At 42.4% G+C, this 18576-nt stretch overlaps 2 protein-coding genes across 2 annotated transcripts in view; both read left to right on the top strand.

The window, feature by feature from the left end:
- The first annotated feature begins 5985 nt into the window (after positions 1–5985).
- On the top strand, positions 5986–14203 carry LOC103365126 (histo-blood group ABO system transferase 2-like). The gene is made up of 12 exons (XM_008292478.1): positions 5986–6053; positions 7822–7863; positions 8044–8151; positions 8490–8522; positions 10481–10810; positions 11243–11377; positions 11552–11660; positions 12439–12552; positions 12782–12898; positions 13097–13230; positions 13464–13541; positions 13680–14203. The coding sequence occupies exons 1-12, from the start codon at positions 5986–5988 to the stop codon at positions 13825–13827; spliced, it is 1416 nt and encodes a 471-aa protein (XP_008290700.1). The 3' UTR covers positions 13828–14203.
- A 525-nt stretch (positions 14204–14728) lies between these two features.
- mpc1 (mitochondrial pyruvate carrier 1) overlaps positions 14729–18576 on the top strand; it is a 5338-nt gene continuing 1490 nt past the window's right edge. Inside the window, exons 1-4 of the mRNA XM_008292472.1 lie at positions 14729–14929; positions 17215–17218; positions 17531–17627; positions 18013–18145. Of these exons, the coding sequence (XP_008290694.1) occupies positions 14859–14929; positions 17215–17218; positions 17531–17627; positions 18013–18145 (305 nt within the window). The 5' untranslated portion in view covers positions 14729–14858. The remainder of the gene's footprint in view (positions 14930–17214; positions 17219–17530; positions 17628–18012; positions 18146–18576) is intronic.

Genomic DNA, 18576 nt, shown 5'->3' with positions numbered 1-18576 from the left:
AAGGTGCTGTCTTCAGAATACCTGTGGTCAGACTATGATGCAATAAAACCAGAAATTAAAGTGGTCAGGATCTCCCAGGTGGTAAAGGACTATGCTAAGGTGCGGCCCAATGGTGGAATGTGATGCCACATCAATGATTTTTAAGAAGTAAAACCTTTTTAGTCATACTAAAAATTGGGCTATATGTATGGATTCATTAGAGTCCGAGGACCCCTACTTCGTTATATTATCATTATATGCAGTGGCGGCTGGTTAATACAGGGTGCAGCCCCCCCCTCCTAATGACCAGATAAAAAGTAGTTCTCAAACGAAATTTTAAATTTGAATTAATTACAAGAACACAATAATAAAATTAATAATAACGTTCATATTGTTTTGCTGCATGAACAATATTTGTATTATTAACAGATTTAATATTAATCTTTACTGCGTGTTTACTAATTTTACACTTCCTGGATGTGGGGCGCGGCCACATGAGTGTGTATGTAGCCCGAAAAACTTTTCGTGATCATGTGACCTCGGCCCGGGCTCTGATTGGCAGCTGCAGACTTTCTCACGGGGCGTAGCTCGATGTGACCTCGGAGTGAAATATCAGATTATATTTTCAAGACTGTCAAAATCAGTTTAGAAAGATCTTGCCCTGCCTTAGGATCCTGTAATTCTGTTTATTAGGACAGGAGAGAATCTGTATATGATGGATATGATCTTTTTTGTTGTTTATTTTTTTTTAATCGACAGAATCACATCAATGCACCAGACAACTTTCAGATTTACCAGCACATAAATATATCAAAGCTAACTGAAAATTATATTGATATCATTCTTTTTTTTTTTTTTTTTGAAATTAAGTTTGCCATAAATGAAGATCTCTTAGTAACAAAGGTACAAAATTATTTTTCACCAAGTGAACAAAATGAGGTATTGCAAATGAGTTGTGGCAGATGCCTACCTTCTGCCTCATTGGGTTAATGATTTAGTACTGGTATAATGATGTGCATGTGTAACAGGGTCAGTGGATTTTTAATACATAATATACCATATATAATGTTATTTTATTGTTATTATATGTATTGTTATAATTACACAAAGTTTGGTCTGCCTCTCAGCTGTGTGGAACTTTTGCTGGGGGATCCTGGTACCCCTACATACACTTTTAGCCCCCCACCCCGTCCTATAACTGAGCTTTTCCTGCCTTACCTTTCCTTTTTTGTTCATGTGTTCTGTACGAGAAGCAAGTGAGATTGTACTGTTGTAATTTGTGTGTTTTAATGTGATATAATTATAGTTGTGGGTTCACTTTCCGGGTCTAATATATTTTTGTATTGTTTGGTTTCTGTAGGGGTACAGATTTTGTGAGTTGACGGAAGATTTTTGTATGTGTTTACATCGGCTGTCAAGCTGTCAAGGTCTTTAATAAACGGAGATCGCCTCCAAAAGAAGGTGTTCATCTCGGCTTTGAATACACACCGCAGAGAACTGAGTCCACTGGTTACATGAAATCTGCCACGATATCAGGAAGAGAATTGTGGACCTCCACAAGTCTGGTTCATCCTCGGGTACAATTTCCAGATGCCAGAAGGTTCCACGTTCATCTGTTCACACAATTAGACGCAAGTATAAACACCATGGGAATGTCCAGCCATCAAAACGCTCAGAAAGGAGACGGGTTCTGTGTCCCAGAGATGAATGTGTTTTGGTTGAAATGTGCATCTTCACAAGCAAAAGACCTTGTGAAGATGCTGCTGAAGCTGGTCAGAGAGTGTCTTTATCCACAGTGACACCAGTCCTGTACCGACATGGGCTGAAAGGATTCTCAGAGAGGAAGAAGACGTTACTCCAAAAGCAACATAAAAAGCAGATTACAGTTTACAAATGAACCCAGGGAAAAAGACCTTCATGTTTAGAGACATGTCCTGTGGTCTGATGAAACTAAAATTGAACTGTTTGGCCTTAATGACCATCGTTACATTTGGAGGAAAAAGGGGGAAGTTTGCAAGCCTGAGAACACCATCCCAACTGTGAAGCACGGGGGTGGCAGCATCATGTTGTGGGGGTATTTTGCTGCCTGAGGGACTGGTGCACTTCATAAAATAGATGGCACCATGAGGAAAGAACATAATGTGGAAATATTGAAGCAACATCTCAAGACATCAGCCAGGAAGTTGAAGCTTGGGCACAAATGGGTCTTCCAAATAGACAATGACTCTATGCATACCGCCAGATTAGTTACAAAGTGGCTTGAGGACAACAAAGTCAATGTTTTGGAGCGGCCATCACAAAGCCCGGATCTTTATCCTGTAGAATATTTGTGGGCAGAGCTGAAAAGGCTGCCAACAAACCTGACTCGGTTACATCAGTTCTGTGTGAAGGAATGGGCAGAACTTTATCAAACTATTGTGAGAAGCTTGTGGAAAGAAACCCGAAACGTTTGACCCAACCCATACAGTTTAAAGGCAGGAGAGAGGGATCAAATGAGGTTACAGTCAGAAACAAAAGACGGGCTGAACACTAAGAGGCGTAAGAAGGAGGCATAGCCAGAATTATGATACTGTACCATTATTACCAGTATCACTTTCCCATAAGCTATTGTGTACATTGTGAAATCACTGCACAAAACTTTTTTGTTAATCCTGTTAAGGAAACCACAAAGGATTTGAAGTCACAGGTGATCACAGGAAACTGTAACTATGAATATGAATAAATCCCCCCTGTGGGAGCCACAAATATTGTTGATTTGAGTATTTATCACCGGGTTAATAGTTTATTTGGCTGTCATAGTGATGCGGAGCATGGGTCACGTGGGTGTAGTTGGTGACAGGTTGAGCTGTCAAAAGGGCTGACAGTCAGTCATGCGATCGTTTTGCCAGAGAGAGGAGGGCTGGGTAGTCGTAATTTTTGTTGACCGCCACGCTTGATTTATTTACGCGAAAGTGTCTTTAATTTTTTAAGTTTACTGTACTGTGAAATGCCATGCGAATCACCAATTACGTTTACTAAAAGGAGAAGACGTATTGGACTTTTTGTGCATTATTTAGGAAGCGACAGCGTGTCATACAACTAGACAGAACCCATCCTCGGCCTCTCTGGCAACTGTGGAAAAACTACAAAATGATCGCAAAGAAGTTGTCAATAAAATTAAAGGATTGATACCAAAAATAAGAATTTATCAGAAATAAAAGAGTTCATGGGGGATTTACAGGCATTGAGTGAGAAGGCCTCTTATTCACACAATGAGCTGCTGCCTCTGTTACCTGAGGAACAAACCATAAGACAGGAGGAATGGTTTTCAAGTATTATGAAATACAGCAAAACATTTCTACAGGACACCAAATGGTGGATAAATGAGACAAATGGGTTTTATTGAGAGCAATGAAACCAATGAAACAAATATCCCATCAAACACTGGAGTGGAAATGGAGGACGATATCAAGCCAAATGATTGTGTTTCAAATGTTGGAAGTCACAGAACTTCTTCATCAAGATCTTCAACTTCATCTGTTCGTCTGATGGCTGAAGCTGAATTGGCAGCCTTAACCATGAAGCAGAAATTGCTGAATAAAAAACATGCACTTGAATAAGAGGAAGAGTGTCTGCATAAAAGAAAGGAGAGGCTACAACTGGACACTGAAATAGCAGAAAAAATGGCACCACTTAATGTTCTCAAAACTCAAAGCACAACGAGCAGGAAAAGATCATCTCAGGTTTCAGATGGAATGAAGTCATACATAGAAAAAGGACAAGTCATACAGCCACTCAATGCCAATGCAGATTCATTTATTCCTCCTGTTCCTGAAAAACAAAATACACCAGGTAATGCTGAAATTCATCTTGGAGCAAAGCAGAAAATCAAGCATGCAACAGTGGGGACTGAACTTTCTCCAAATCATCACACCCAACAGTATTCAACATCTCATTCAAACACTTCTGATCAATATCGACACAATACATTTCATGCAAATGCTTCTGTGGGCCTGGAATCACAAAATGATGTCATTGGAATAATGAGGAAACAAAACGATATAACAGCTCCCTTGATCCAACAGCAATGCCTCTCTGTCCTACCAAAGAGAGAAATTCCTATTTTTGATGGAGATGCACTTCAGTATCACTCATTTGCTAAAGCCTTTGAGACTGGAGTTGAGTGCAAGACAAGCAATAACTGTTATCGTTTAGATTTTTTGGAACAACACACAAAAGGCCATGCAAAGGAATTGGTGAGAAGCTGTCGGCACATCAACCCAGATCGTGGCTATTTTAAAGCCATATGAGGTACCTCAATAATAAGGGGCTGGTGTGTAGGAGCCACAAATATCATTGATTTGAGTATTTATCACTGGGTTTATTGTTTATTTGATTGTCATGGTGATGTGGAGCATGGCTCTAGTTGGTGTGAGATTGATAGGGAAATGATTCAGCTTGCAGGGAGCTAAGGTGAGACGAACTAGAGAATTTGCTGAGGGGAGCCAGACAGAGCAGAGCCTGGAGAGAACGTGTGTGTGGGACCCAAACGAGAGGGAGGCGAGTTAAGAAGGAAAACAGGTTTATTGGGGAATCCAGGGGAGTGAGAGGGGCACCAGGAGGCAGGTGAGGGATCCGGGGGTTGACAGTGCAGCAGGAAAACCAGTGGTGAGGGTGGTGTCTCGTGCTGGTGCTCATGAGGGGAGAGGTGAGGTCCGTGTGAAGGCTGGTGCGGGAAGCTGGAACGGCTGGAACGGAGGAGACGCTGGAAACACACAGAGAGAATGCAGGTTACTGGAGAACTTGAGATTAAGCACAAGAGAAGGCTTAGTTAGCACTAGGTGGCCTGAATGTACCACGTATTGGGCAGGCAATCGTTTGGCACTGGAGCACAAGTGAAGAGTGGTTTTATCCAGCACACTGATTGGGATGATGCACCGCAGCATCCTCCTCCAAATCAACCCCGCCCATCCTGAAACTCAAACCAGCCTTCCACCCAAAAGACACAATCACAGAAAACATGCACACCAACTAAACACGTCCATATCACAACACTCTTAAGATACCTTCCTATTTTTATTATTCAGATTTCCTGTAAGGACACCAACTGAAAGAGGGCTCAGTGTCTCTGGATCATGTCTTCCTCTTTGTTTTGCACACAGACCTGGTAAGACTTTGATCTCCATTTGTCACCGAGTGGTGGGGGTGACTGAGACAGGGTGCACCACGCCACTTTCTGTTGAGGAGCAGAAACACCAGACAATACCAGGGGAGGATCTACTGTATAAAAATAGTCCTTTATTACAAAAGTCTTTAAAAATAGACAAAAGATACTCCGGGAGATTGGTCTAAAAAGGAAAGTCCAACAGTCCGTCCGCAGCCTTCCCAAGTGAATCCTCCTCCAGTCAGTTCCCGTACAATGGAGGGCCAATCACTTTAAAAAAAAAAAAAAACAAAACAAAAAAAAGATGCACTGCAGATATCTGTCAGGGTGATCAATGCTCCATCAGTGTCCAGTTGCATGTCATGAACAACCAATAATTGTGGGTGGGTAAACTAAAAAACACAGCAAAGTAAAAGTCCAACGCAAGATGAACTGATAAACAAATAAATCACTCAAATTAAATCCACTGCAAATGAAAGCACATAAACCCAGTCCAAAAGTTACTGTAATTGTCCACATTGTAACTGATGGCAGAGATACCCAAACTGTAGCTTCTTTAATTGACTGGATAAGAAAGTACAATAAAACAATCTGGCCGCAGCAGGTTAACCGGGGATATCATGTCCAGCATGTGTTATAGCATAACTAGAGGGGTAGTAATCTGAAGGAAGGGTGGAACGCGTCCCCACCCTTTCACTTTTGCCAGAAGCTTCCCCCTCTTGCACCGTGCGTCTCCGTTGCCTCTCTGGCACGTGGCGACCTGTTCCACCGGGCAGCAGCAGCTCCTTCCGGCCAGGCAGGCCGGTAAACACGTCCTGCGTCTGCGTCGCTCCTCTCGCGCTGTCCGCCGCACTTACGACAAGATGCCTCGTGCTGTCACAGCCGTCCAACCAGCGCTTCTCCACCGCAGTTCTCCCGTGCGTCCGCTGCCGTCAGCTCAGCTGCTCTCTTCCTGCTTCGTGCCCCTCTGCCGTCACCTAAAAAGCGCAAGAAACACAAACTACCCACACCTGTGACCTAATCACACACACAGGTGCCGCGCATCCTGTGTGTCTCAGCAGGAGACAGATAAATGCATCACCAGAGTGATCTGTATTGAACATTAGTCTCCAGCCAGTGAGCTTATTTTAGTTAAACTTCTGTTAAGTTGTGTTTTTCTGCTCTTAGACAATATTTAAGAAAAAGAAAGTGGATATGTTGCGCAACATTTCCAAGAGTCACATTTTAGCTGGCTTTGTGTTTCTTTCCGTCTTTTTGGGGTAAGTTTTTGTTTTTTATTTTTAACTTTAAAAAAAAAGTTGCCTGCTGGTGTTGTGACTGTTGCTCTTTTTCTTGCAGTGACTTTTAAAGAGTGATTTATGTTGTGAGAGGGTGTATTTTAAACCCAAACTGAACTAAGTAGTTGAGTGATGCAAAATGACAACAGTATCGTTAATGCAACAGCTTTGATCGCTGAAATTGCAAATACTACTCAATGGAAGTGATATACACGATCAGAAGAAGGTAAATATCATGTTGTATTCACAGACCATAAAGTTTTTAGATTAGCTTCAACTGTAAATAAATAAATGTACATGTAAGACAAGTGGATATAAGATGAGGTGGATGATGTATGCAGTATATACACAGTATAAACTGCTTGGCATCTCTTCCTGTCTGGTTTAGTTGCATTCAAAATAACAAATTGTAGCCCTAAATGTGTTTTTTAATCTCCTAGTTTATTTTGTGTATTTGAGGGTTAATAAAAACCCAAATTCAATTGCTATACAATGAAATCTACAGAGAAGTGACAAAATTGCAGCAGTTTTCCATTTCTAGATGTAAAATACCACTTGTAGAAATGTGACTAATTGACAATACAAAGTACCTGTGATCATTATTGAGTGACAGTTATTAAGTTCCTTTTGATCTATCCATGAGCCATTATACAATTACAGAAGTACTATTGTTATGACAGTGAGAAGCCACGATAATCATTTTGTTATGAGGATGTGTCAAAATTGCCAGTAACGGATGAACAATGAAGAGCCGGAGTAGCAGCATTTTTATGTTAAGCAGAATTTTTTAAATTTTTTTTTTTGTAAAAAAGACATGTTTTGCGCCGGTTCGTGTCCTGGTGGGGGCACTGGGATTTTCTGCGTGGAGTTTGCATGTTCTCCCCGTGCAGCGTGGGTTCTCTCCAGGTTCTCCAGCTTCCTCCCACAAGGTCCAAAAACATGTTGAGGTTAATTGGTGATTCTAAATCGTCCATAGGTGTGAATGTGAGTGTGCTTGGTTGTCTGTCTCTAAGTGTAGCCCTGTGATAGACTGGTGACCTGTCCAGGGTGTCCCCTGCCTTCGCCCTGAGTCAGCAGGGAAATCTGCCATTTTACAAGATTTGTCCTTTTTATTTCCAAATTATTTTCATACTTCTGAATTCCATAAAAATATTAATAAAATCACAATGTTATAAACTATTTGCATTGTATTGTCTTTTCATGTGTTTTTTGTAGTATAAGCAAAATCTAGTTTTATCTTAAATGTATGTCGGGAGGTGGCAAAGTACAAGAAAAATCATTTCATTTCAAGTGTTTACTCAACACAAATGCATATTGTGTGTCTATAACAAAACATTATCCTTACATCTCAACATGCTGATAACACTTTGCAGCATAAATGTGTATGTCTTGAACTTCAAAACTGTATGTGTGTTTTCACAGGGGCATCTATGTCTACACGGGAGGCAGCACCTCAACATTCAGGTAAGTACAGCTGAGTTTTCTACAGCACAGTGTTAAAAAATAACAAACACCCACCAGTTAATGTCAAACTTCAGGTATTCACATATTTTGTCACTGGATTTAAAAAAACAAACCAGGTATCACTTTTGTTAATTCAGTCTTGTCGTATAATTAGAATGTATTGTTTGCTTCCCCTTTAAGCGTTTGCCCGCCGTGTAAAGAAGAGCCTGAGCCATTTGTGAATAAAACGGTGACAAATTGCCTGGACAATGGCAGCTGGAGGATCGGAGTCCTGAAAATGGATGCTGGGTGAGAACCCCTTTTCTTTTGGCTCACAGAGAGGAACAACTGGTTCAAAGAAAAACATGTACAATGTCATGTGTATGTTCCTCCTGGAATGTTATTTTAGTGAATTACGAAGGCACAGCAACACAATGAGACTTTTTTTTTTTGTCTGGTATCCTAGTGTTGTTTCCCTTTATGAAATATAGTTCTGGTTTTGTCTGTCTTTAATGTATTTCTTGTTTTACTTGATGTTTAACTTCACTGTTCTGTGTGTACTGCATTTATCCTGTTTTCAAATTTACCCAATGAATCTCCTCTTTTGCATAAGAAAGTAAAATCTGATCCTTGCTCTTCTTCTCCAGACTGCAGTATCCTCAGCCAAGCACACTGAAAGGGTAAGCTGTTAACAGTATTGTATCTACTGTGCAGTACTAGTTCTTACTTCTTTAAAATCACAAGATTAAATACAATCTTGTGCTCTAAAACATCTCCCTTTGGTGCTTTTGTGACAGTTTAAGAAAAAGCTCATCTTTGATTGGTCATGAACTGAAACATTGGGCTGAAACATTCTGAAATTCTGAGGAGAAAAATGTATTGTGTTGTCATGTTGTTTAACATGAAGATATGACTTTGTTAAATATTTAAGCATCTTATGAAGATAAAACTATGTTCTTCAGAACTGATAACAAAGTATTTAATTTTTTCTGCTTAACAACTATTCATAGAGAGAATTCACATCTAACACAACATGGGAAAATGTAAAGAAATCAGCCACGATATCAGGAAGACAATTGTGGACCTCCACAAGTCTGGTTCATCCTTGGGTACAATTTCCAGATGCCAGAAGGTTGGAGATCGTCGTTTTTTTTTGCTACCTGTCTCTTACTCATGCCAATTTCCAGCAGTACCAAGATGGCTGCCTTTGTGTCTTCGCATAGTTTTTTTGTTTAAGGCATAGTGTGAGAACTGACAACTTGTGAGTTGTGCTATGGTTGGAATGTAAGCAGGAAACCACTCCAGGCCTTTGCGTGTGCAGTGCTGTTTATGGCATGAAATGGCCTCTTATATACCCATCCATCCATCCATCTTCTTCCGCTTACCTGGAGTCGGGTTGCGGAGGCAGCAGCCTTAGCAGAGCCGCCCAGTCTTCCCGATCCACACACACCTCCTCCAGCTCTTCCGGGGGGACCCCTAGGCGTTCCCAGGCCAGTCGAGAGACATAATCTCTCCAATGCGTCCTGGGTCTTCCCCGAGGACTCCTCCCGGTGGGACACGCCCGGAACACCTCCCCAGGGAAGCGTCCAGGAGGCATCCGGAAAAGATGCCCGAGCCACATCAGCTGGCTCCTTTTGACGTGGAGGAGCAGCGGCTCCACTCCAAGCTCCTCCCGCATGACTGAGCTCCTCACCCTATCTCTAAGGGAGCGCCCAGCCACCCTGCAGAGGAAACTCACTTCAGCTGCTTGTATCTGCGATCTTTTTCTTTCGGTCATTACCCAGATCTCATGACCATAGGTGAGAGTAGGAACGTAGATTGACCGACTGCAACACTGCAGACGCTGCACCGATCCGTCTGTCAATCTCACGCTCCATCCGCCCCTCACTTGTGAACACGACCCCGAGATACTTGAACTCCTCCACTTGAGGCAAGGACTCTCCACCGACCCAGAGAGGACAAGCCACCTTTTTCCAGTCGAGAATGATGGCCTCGGATTTGGAGGTGCTGATCTATCCTGCTCGCCTCACACTCGGCTGCAAACCGCCCCAGTGCACGCTGAAGGTCCTGATTTGATGTAGCCAACAGAACATCATCTGCAAACAGCAGAGATAAAATTCTGTGGTTCCCAAACCAAACCCCTTCCTCTCCCTGGCTGCGCCGAAAAATTCTGTCGATAAAAATAATGAACAGAATCGGTGACAAAGGACAGCCCTGGCGGGGGCCAACGCGCACTGGGAACAGGTCTGACTTATGACCAGCAATGCGAACCATGCTCCTGCTGCGGTCGTAAAGGGAACGGACAGCCCTTAACAGAGGGCCCCGTACCCCATACTCCCGAAGAACCCCCCCACAGGACGCCACGAGGAACACGGTCCAACGCCTTCTCCAGATCCACAAAGCACATGTGGACTGGTTGGGCAAACTCCCATGAGCCCTCGAGCACCTGATGGAGGGTATAGAGGTAGTCCATTGTGCTGCGACCGGGACGAAAACAAGACTGCTCCTCCTGAATCCGAGGTTAGACTATTGGTCAGATCCTCCTCTCCAGTACCCTAGACTAGACCTTAACGGGGAGGCTGAGGAGTGTGATCCCTCTGTAGTTGGAACACACCCTCTGGTCCTCCTTCTTAAACAGAGGGACCACCACCCCGGTCTGCCAATCCAGAGGCACTGTCCCCGACCGCCACCCGATGTTGCAGAGACGTGTCAACCAGGACAGTCCCACAACATCCAGAGACTTAAGGTATTCAGGACGGATCGCATCCACCCCTGGAGCTTTGCCACCGAAGAGCTTTCTAACCACCTTGGTGCCTTCAGCCCGGGTGATGGACGAGTCCGCCTCTGAGTCCACAGTCTCTGCTTCCTCTTTGGAAGACGTGACGGCGGGATTGAGGAGACCCTCGAAGTATTCCTTCCACCACCCGACGACCTCCTCAGTCAAGGTCAGGAGGTCCTCACCCACACCGTAGACAGTGCTGGTGGAGAGCTGCTTTCCCCTCCTGAGGCGCCGGACGGTTTGCCAGAACAACAACCCAACAACCAGAGGCTGTGTATGCGGACCAGGCTGCTGAGGCAGCCCCCCCTCGACCACCACCCAGTCCTGTCTGCACTCTATCCCTATGACTCCCTTTGTGGGTGGTGAGTCCACAGGAGGCCTCTTTTATACCCTGGGAATACAATTAAGCTTAAGCATGTCAGATAGGACATAAAGTATGATGTAAGCTGCATTTTTTTTGTTGTTCATTGTATTCTTCAGGTAGTATACCTTTAGTGGTACGAGGCATTAAAATGCACAAGAAATTGAAGAAAATAAGGATGATCTAATATGTTTTTCCATGATTGTATGTATACAGTTTGAATGCTATAAGCTCAATTTTTGAATTTTTCGTTTTTTCAGACGCACTGATGTGAACTCGGTGACCAACTGGAACGCTCCTCTGGTTTGGGAGGGAACCTTTGATCCAGTGGTGATTGATAATATCTATCGGAAAATAAACCCAAGAATTGCTGTGGTGGTTTCTGCTGTTGGCAAGTAAGTACACAGGATATTCTCACAGGACACTATGGGAACGTGGTTTCATCTCACCCACTGTAAAGTGCTTAACAAATTTGTTGTTGTTTTCTGTTGTGTATTATTTCTTATGTTGACTTTCTTGTTTCATACTAATTGACAGAGTTTCTGCCTTGTTTCTTTCTATCCAATCAGATATATCAGTTTCCTGAAGGATTTCCTGGAGTCGAGTGAAAAGTACTTTCTTGTTGGCTTCAGAGTCACTTACCATGTCTTCACAGATAATGAACAAGAAGTTCCCAAAGTAAGTTGTGTAGAAAACACAGCTGAACATAGACCCATTGGACAAAGACAAGCCACAAAATAGTCTTTCTGGTCTGTACTAGTTTGTACAGAAGCTGTTTGCTCTTAGATGGCTTTCAGTGTTTCAGGAAAGTTGGTCAATCTCGCTCCATTGTTAAATTGCTTTCAGTGCTCCACTGTTCATTAGTGTGTGGAAGCAGATTGTTGTCCGATATTTCTTGCATACATATTAAACACTTCAAGCTTGTTGAGACATCGAGGTGACAACTGGGAGGTTAATTTAAAAAGTAATGGCACACCTCATACAGCATTATTAGATGGCTTGGTCACACCTCTGTACTGTTCAATATATGACAACAGTCTCTGGGAGGTGATTGGAAATGCCCATCATGAAAGGGAGAAAGAACTTTCTTGAGAAACTCTTGCTGAACACACTGAGCTGTCTGAAGGAAAAATAAGAAGCTGAAGCAATGCAAGCTGCAAAGAATTAAATTCCCTGCATCCAAGGATCAGGTTCCAAACCAAAAACATCAACTCTGTTGTGTCTGAAAGAAGGAATGCTGGCAGCTATGGAACAACATAGACTAAACTTTACCACAGGTATTAAGTACTTCAGGGATTACTGACAGCTGAGGAATTCTGTATATCAAATTTAACTGGCAAGACACCACTGAATCACTCCCCTCTGATGACCTCAATAATTCTGTTCTTCTTTCTGCCGTCAAATGTTTCGTGATGAGATTCCATTTGTAATTTTCTCTTTTTATTTGATTGTTCAGATTGCACTGGGCGAGGGTCGGAAGATTTCAGTTGTCACCGTCCCCAGTGCCAAGCGCTGGCAGGACGTAGTATTTGGCAGGATGAAATGGATAGCTGTCACCATTGACAAACAGGTGAGAAGTGAAACACATGACAAGGACAACACACAACAAGAAAGCAATTGATTTTAGCATGTGGTTAAAAATAAAACTGAGCAGTGAGGATTGTAAAGCATCAGGTGCTGTAGCCAGGATGCACAGTTATTACAAAGAAGAGGCTTTACTAACAGCTATTACTGGACATTTTGTTTAGCAGTGTCCACGTGAGGTATTTAATCTGACAACACACGTGCCGTGCTTTTAGATCCGCGGTGAGGCCGATTATCTTTTCATGATTGACGTCGACAGTGTCTTCCACAACCGGTTTGGAGCAGAGAGTCTCAGTCAGCTGTCTGCTGTCCTTCACCGTGGCTACTACCAGGTTTTACTCTTTTCTTCATCATAATTATCTCAAGTTGAGAAACCTTCAGTCTCTTCATAATAATGTAATCTGGTGTGTATTTTTTACACACCAGCTGCCTCATTTTCTGATCTGCCACAGCACTTTCTGCCAGCACAAGTGTGAGCTAAAGTCTCTTCCCATTTTTCAATGCTTCTTTTATTTTCTGTCATTTCTCAGAGTACAAGAAGGGAGGACTTTCCATATGAGCGTCGTCCTAAGTCCAAGGCCTATATCCCTTCTCATGAAGGAGACTACTACTACACTGCAGCTATGGCGGGGGGATACCTGGAAGACATGTACAAGCTCGTCAAGTAACCAAAACCATATGATCCTATATGTTATTTTAAAGACAAGATACAGTGAAGCTTAATAGACGGCAGTACCCCAGGCATTCAGATACTATTTTTAAAAACCTTCGTCACTGTAAGACCTTACTTGTTTTTTGTGGTTGTTGTTTTTATTTTTTTTTGTGTTGTTGTTGTTTTTAATGTCTTTTAGGACAACTTCTTGTCTCAGAGTTCTACTGCACGTCTTTTCTTGTCAGATACTGTTATGAGCAGTCGGAGGAAGACGCCAAGAACAACATTGAAGCAGTGTGGCAGGATGAAAGTCACCTCAACAAGTACAGTGTTGCAGTTCACTTCCTCACTTTTGTACTTTCTTGGATTGTTCCTGTTTTGAAAGTACATATTCACATACATGTTGACACTATATTTCCAGCAAATCATATCCCATATCTGCCCATCTCTCTGTCTTGCAGGTACTTCTTGTACAACAAACCAACAAAGGTGCTGTCTTCAGAATACCTGTGGTCAGACTATGATGCAATAAAACCAGAAATTAAAGTGGTCAGGATCTCCCACGTGGTAAAGGACTATGCGAAGGTGCGGCCCAACGGTGGAATGTGATGCCACATCAATGATTTTTAAGAAGTAAAACCTTTTTGTAATGATAAAAATTGGATTACATGTATGGATTTCTTTCTTCAGTTTGTGTACTCGAAGGGTCTAAAACTGAACAGTACAAAACAGACAATCTAGGTTTTTATAGTAAACCCTATCACTTCTAATTTCTTGCTGTAAGATGTATACGTAAGGCCACATATTCCCCCTCTAGTGTTGTTTAAGCACACCCGCACACTCTGGATAGACTTTATTTGCAGCAGAAATGTTTTGATTTGACAACATGTCTTCTGCAGTGGCAGAAAGTGTGGTGTCAATGTGTAGATGTTTGATATATGTTTGAACAAACTACACTGTGTTTTTGTATGGATATTGCTTTGTTGTAAAGTGTGAAATAAACTATACTTTTTGTGTCCTCTTGCATCCACTTACCTGGTGTCCTTCTACACATCGCAACAGCTCTGCTGGATCAGCAGCTTTCCACTAGAAACATGGATGCTTATCCTCAAAGTTATTTTAACAACCTCAATCTCATTTATTTGCTTCCTATGGTAGTTAATCTTGTCTTTTATATACAGTCTGTTCACTTTCCGCAAAGCACCCCATTTTAATGGATGGAAGAATGAACTCGGAACATTCACAAAATCTCTTCACTGAATGAAAATCAAAGATGCCCAAAGATTTTTTCCCTTGATGGACTTATTCATGTTGCTTAACTGTGTTTTTCTGTAGAGCTACCTCAACACTTTGAAAATGTCTTTGCAACGTTTCTATATGCCATGTCTGTGTTTTGTTTTTTTTTGTTTTTTTTACATTCAAAGAGACCAATACAATTTAGTAAAACAAAAACAACGTTTCACAAACCACACATACGGCTGTCAGGCCGCGCCGCGTGTTTACGACAGTGTCGTAAAGCGCCAATGTTGTGGTCGGAAATCTGACCAGTCGTCCTCTGAGCTGAGCTTTCAGTCGCCCTTCAACCAGCACAGAGAGCGTGCGTTTCCCGGCTGAAACAGACACTGGCCTAACGCTCAACCATGGCAGGCACTATTGCACGGAAAGCCATTGACCACCTGAGGAGCAAAGAGTTCCGGGATTATTTGACGAGGTACGTGCTCGAAGCTGCTGCACGTCTCTGTTAGCACGGATGCTAACGGAGCGAGCTGGCTGCCGACAGCTCTTCAAGTGTCGTTAGCTCGTGTTGTACAGAGAAAGCCTCAAGTTACTGTCCTGTTCTGTCCAACCAACGTCTTCATGTAATTTTATGGCCATTTTAAACGACTGTTGTGTCGGTGTTTCATCCTTTGGCGTCGTTTTTTGCCCCCTAGTTTAGGTAGCTAGTGTTCAAGGACGATTGTGTTTACTACAGTAGCGCTGAGTTACTTTTACTCTCCAGTTTATTAGACTGACTGTAAATATAGAGAAGACTTCAGATAAAATACGTCATTTACTTTAGATAAGATACGTCTTTTCCTTGTTTATATGTTGTCAGTCGTTCAACAAACACTCAGTTGGCATATCTGGAAAGTGGGTCGTAACTCGTTTCATAAGGTGACAGCTACTTACAAATCCTACTTCAGAGGTAATGTTATGCAGAATAAACCACCTTTATCACTTTTTCTCAAGACACTGGTTAATGTGTACATGATGCTCTGGTGGTGTGTACGCTGGCCACAGATTAACCACGACTGAAATGTAGAGTAAAGGCCAAATCCTGACACAGTGATGCATGATGTTTGCATTCATCATAGATGCTCAAGATGTTTGTCTCAGTGATTTCTGGAGAGGATTGAATCTGCACAGAAAATAAATAAGTGGATTTATAAAAAAGCCATTTGGAATATTTCTCATACGGTGTGACACTGGCAAATGGACCAATAATATGTTTTTGCTTTGGTTGACATTCAGATCTAACTTTTTACTCATCATATGACTCCAGAGGATTGTAGTCCTGATTTAAATGATTTTTAAAGTTAGCTGTCTCGTCTAAATGCAGCAGTTGTGAGGTACTGCTGGTAGAGTACTTGTCTTTTGGTCAACATCATCGTTTCTGCTGCTAAAATACTTCCACACATCTAACATCGTGTTAGTTTTTGAAAACAAAACTTTCTTTTCAGTATTTCTCTCCTTTTCGTTGATATTTTACTGTACACATAGAGTGACTGCATGTCAACAAACTCAATGTCTTTAAGATGAATTAAAAAAAAAAAATTGAATGTATCTGGGGTTGCAAGGTGGGTCAGTGGTTAGCATCGTTGCCTCGCAGCAAGAAGGTCGCTGGTTCGCGTCCCGGTGAGGACACCCAGGATCTTTCTGCGTGGAGTTTGCGTGTTCTCCCTGTGCAGTGTGGGTTCTCTCCGGGTTCTCTGGCTTCCTCCCACACAGTCCAAAAACATCCACCCATCCATCCATTATCTACACAACCCTTAATCCTCACTAGGGTCACGGGGGGCTGGAGTCTATCCCAGCTGACTTAGGGTGAAGGCAGGGGACACCCTGGACAGGTCACCAGTCTATCACAGTTCCCAAAGACTCTGCTTCAGTTTTGTGTTGTTTTAGACCATACAATGCACAAAGCATTTCCTGCACTGACTGTTGCTTTGCGCAATATCACTTTCCAAAGCAAAGTCTGTGATCTGACTGCGATGTTGATGCTGAAACAATATAATGTGCGTCCCTTGCCTTGGGCTTGTTTACCTTTGGCTCAAGGCTGTTTGTGGTGGTGTATTCTGTCACTCTGCACACACCATTTTCTATACACCGCTTAATCCTCATTAGGGTCGCGGGGGGGCTGGAGCCTATCCCAGCCGACTTAGGGCGAAGGCAGGGGACACCCTGGACAGGTCACCAGTCCATCGCAGGGCCACACTTAGAGACAGACAACCAAGCACACTCACATTCACACCTACGGACAATTTAGAATCACCAATTAACCTCAACATGTTTTTGGACCTCGTGGGAGGAAGCAGGAGAACCCGCTGCACGGGGAGAACATGCAAACTCCACACAGAAAGATTCCGGTGCCCCCACCGGGACGCGAACCGGCAACCTTTTTGCTGCGAGGCAACAGTGCTACCAACTGCGCCACCTTGCAGCCCTCTGTACACACCAGTTTGTGTTATGAATGTTGTGGCTGCCAGCTCAGTATCCAGGGACTAAAATGCCATGTCTTTCATTGTGCTCTAATTCAGTGATGTGAAAATAAAGCAGATTATTTTACCCACTGTAAGACCGGAGTTCTTTACATCTGTTCCCGTCAGTTCCTAAAACAGATCTGTGACCTGTTTCGTGACGCTGTGTGACCTAGCTTTATCAGAATGGCTTATGTCTAATGATCTTATTTTTTTTCCTCTTTTATGTGGCACCAAAACAAACCCCCCAAACATTCAACAGCACGGTGAGTCCACATCCTTTCTGTCAGTCTACCTGCTTCTGTTGGTGTCTCTTCTCATTAGTGATTGCCTGTAGTTTTATCTGAGCTTACTATATTTGACTATTTGCTCTTCACATATAATACATTTAACCATTTCAGCATGTGGGTGTATCATTTTCTAATCTTCACTGTCATACTCGTGTCTATTGTATTTCTGACCATTAGTTTTTATTACATGAATCACTGTACACGTTTTTACCAGTTAGCATACAGTTCCTCTCTACTGCATGAGCAGCTGATGATAAATGCCCAAACTATGATTTGTCACTTTTGCAGCATTTCTGGGGTCCTGTAGCAAACTGGGGCCTTCCAATAGCTGCCATCACAGATATGAAGAAGAGCCCTGAAATCATCAGTGGCAGGATGACCTTCGGTAAGACATGCAGACGCATGTACAAATACATGCAGTGTACATATAGTACTTGTTTGCTTTTCTAGTCAACATTGTTTGAGTTTGTAAAGTTTACATTTTACCTGAAATCTAATTTGACACAGAAGAGAAGTGCAGCTCTAGTTCTTGTCAGTCACGTAGAATGTTTCTTGTAAATGTCCCTTTTACATGTCCTCAGTTTTTGATACTTATTATCCATATATATGAACATTTTGTACTATTAATTAATTCTGATTTGGGGAAGGGGCAGGTCTACGTGACATAATTATATTAAATATTAGAGTATGGAGTGTGACGCATTTCGTTGTTTGAGAAGAAGACAGTTGTGTAATAAACCTCTGCTCGCGTGTTGTCTCTCTCCTCTCAGCTCTGTGCTGTTACTCGCTGCTCTTCATGAGGTTCGCGTACAAGGTGCAGCCGCGCAACTGGCTACTGTTTGCCTGCCACCTGACCAACGAGTCAGCGCAACTTATTCAGGCTAGTCGTCTCATCAAGTTTAAGTGAGTAATGGTTTATTTTTCATCTTATTTGTTGCCATCGCAAACAGATCATGTGTCATTAAAGGCTCTGTGGGCAAGTGTTGTGTCGTTCGCTAAGCCAGTCCACAGTCATGGAGTCAGACCATTAAATGTAAGAGCTCAGAATAAAATCTTTACATGGGCTCAGTCCTGGTATATATAGTATTATAATTTGTTTGCATTTTCAAATGTGGTTCATGTTCTTCTTTTTTTGTGAAGGCAGTTTCAACCAAAAAATGTTGTCTTTCTTTTCGGTGTTTTTTAATGTAGCACTTAGGTTTGCAACCACAAATTTGTAACCAGATAAACAGTTCACCAAAGAGCGAAGATGAAAAGCAGTGTTAGCAAAGTAAAGCTCACGCCTCCAACACTTGACACGAGCCTTATGATAACAAGACTGATTGATTGATTGA

This window comes from Stegastes partitus, unplaced genomic scaffold (assembly GCF_000690725.1).
Source record: "Stegastes partitus isolate 25-593 unplaced genomic scaffold, Stegastes_partitus-1.0.2 Scaffold813, whole genome shotgun sequence".
NCBI lineage: Eukaryota > Metazoa > Chordata > Actinopteri > Pomacentridae > Stegastes > Stegastes partitus.
This window is presented reverse-complemented; position numbering and strand designations above follow the sequence as displayed.

What these genes read in the sequence shown, in the direction of transcription:
- LOC103365126 (XM_008292478.1), top strand. Translation starts at nt 5,986, where the DNA reads ATGCCTCGTGCTGTCACAGCCGTCCAACCAGCGCTTCTCCACCGCAGT. An exon ending in AGGAGGTCCTCACCCACACC is followed by an intron (nt 10,811 to 11,242) that starts GTAGACAGTGCT and finishes TCGTTTTTTCAG; the next exon opens with ACGCACTGATGTGAACTCGG. An exon ending in TTCACCGTGGCTACTACCAG is followed by an intron (nt 12,899 to 13,096) that starts GTTTTACTCTTT and finishes GTCATTTCTCAG; the next exon opens with AGTACAAGAAGGGAGGACTT.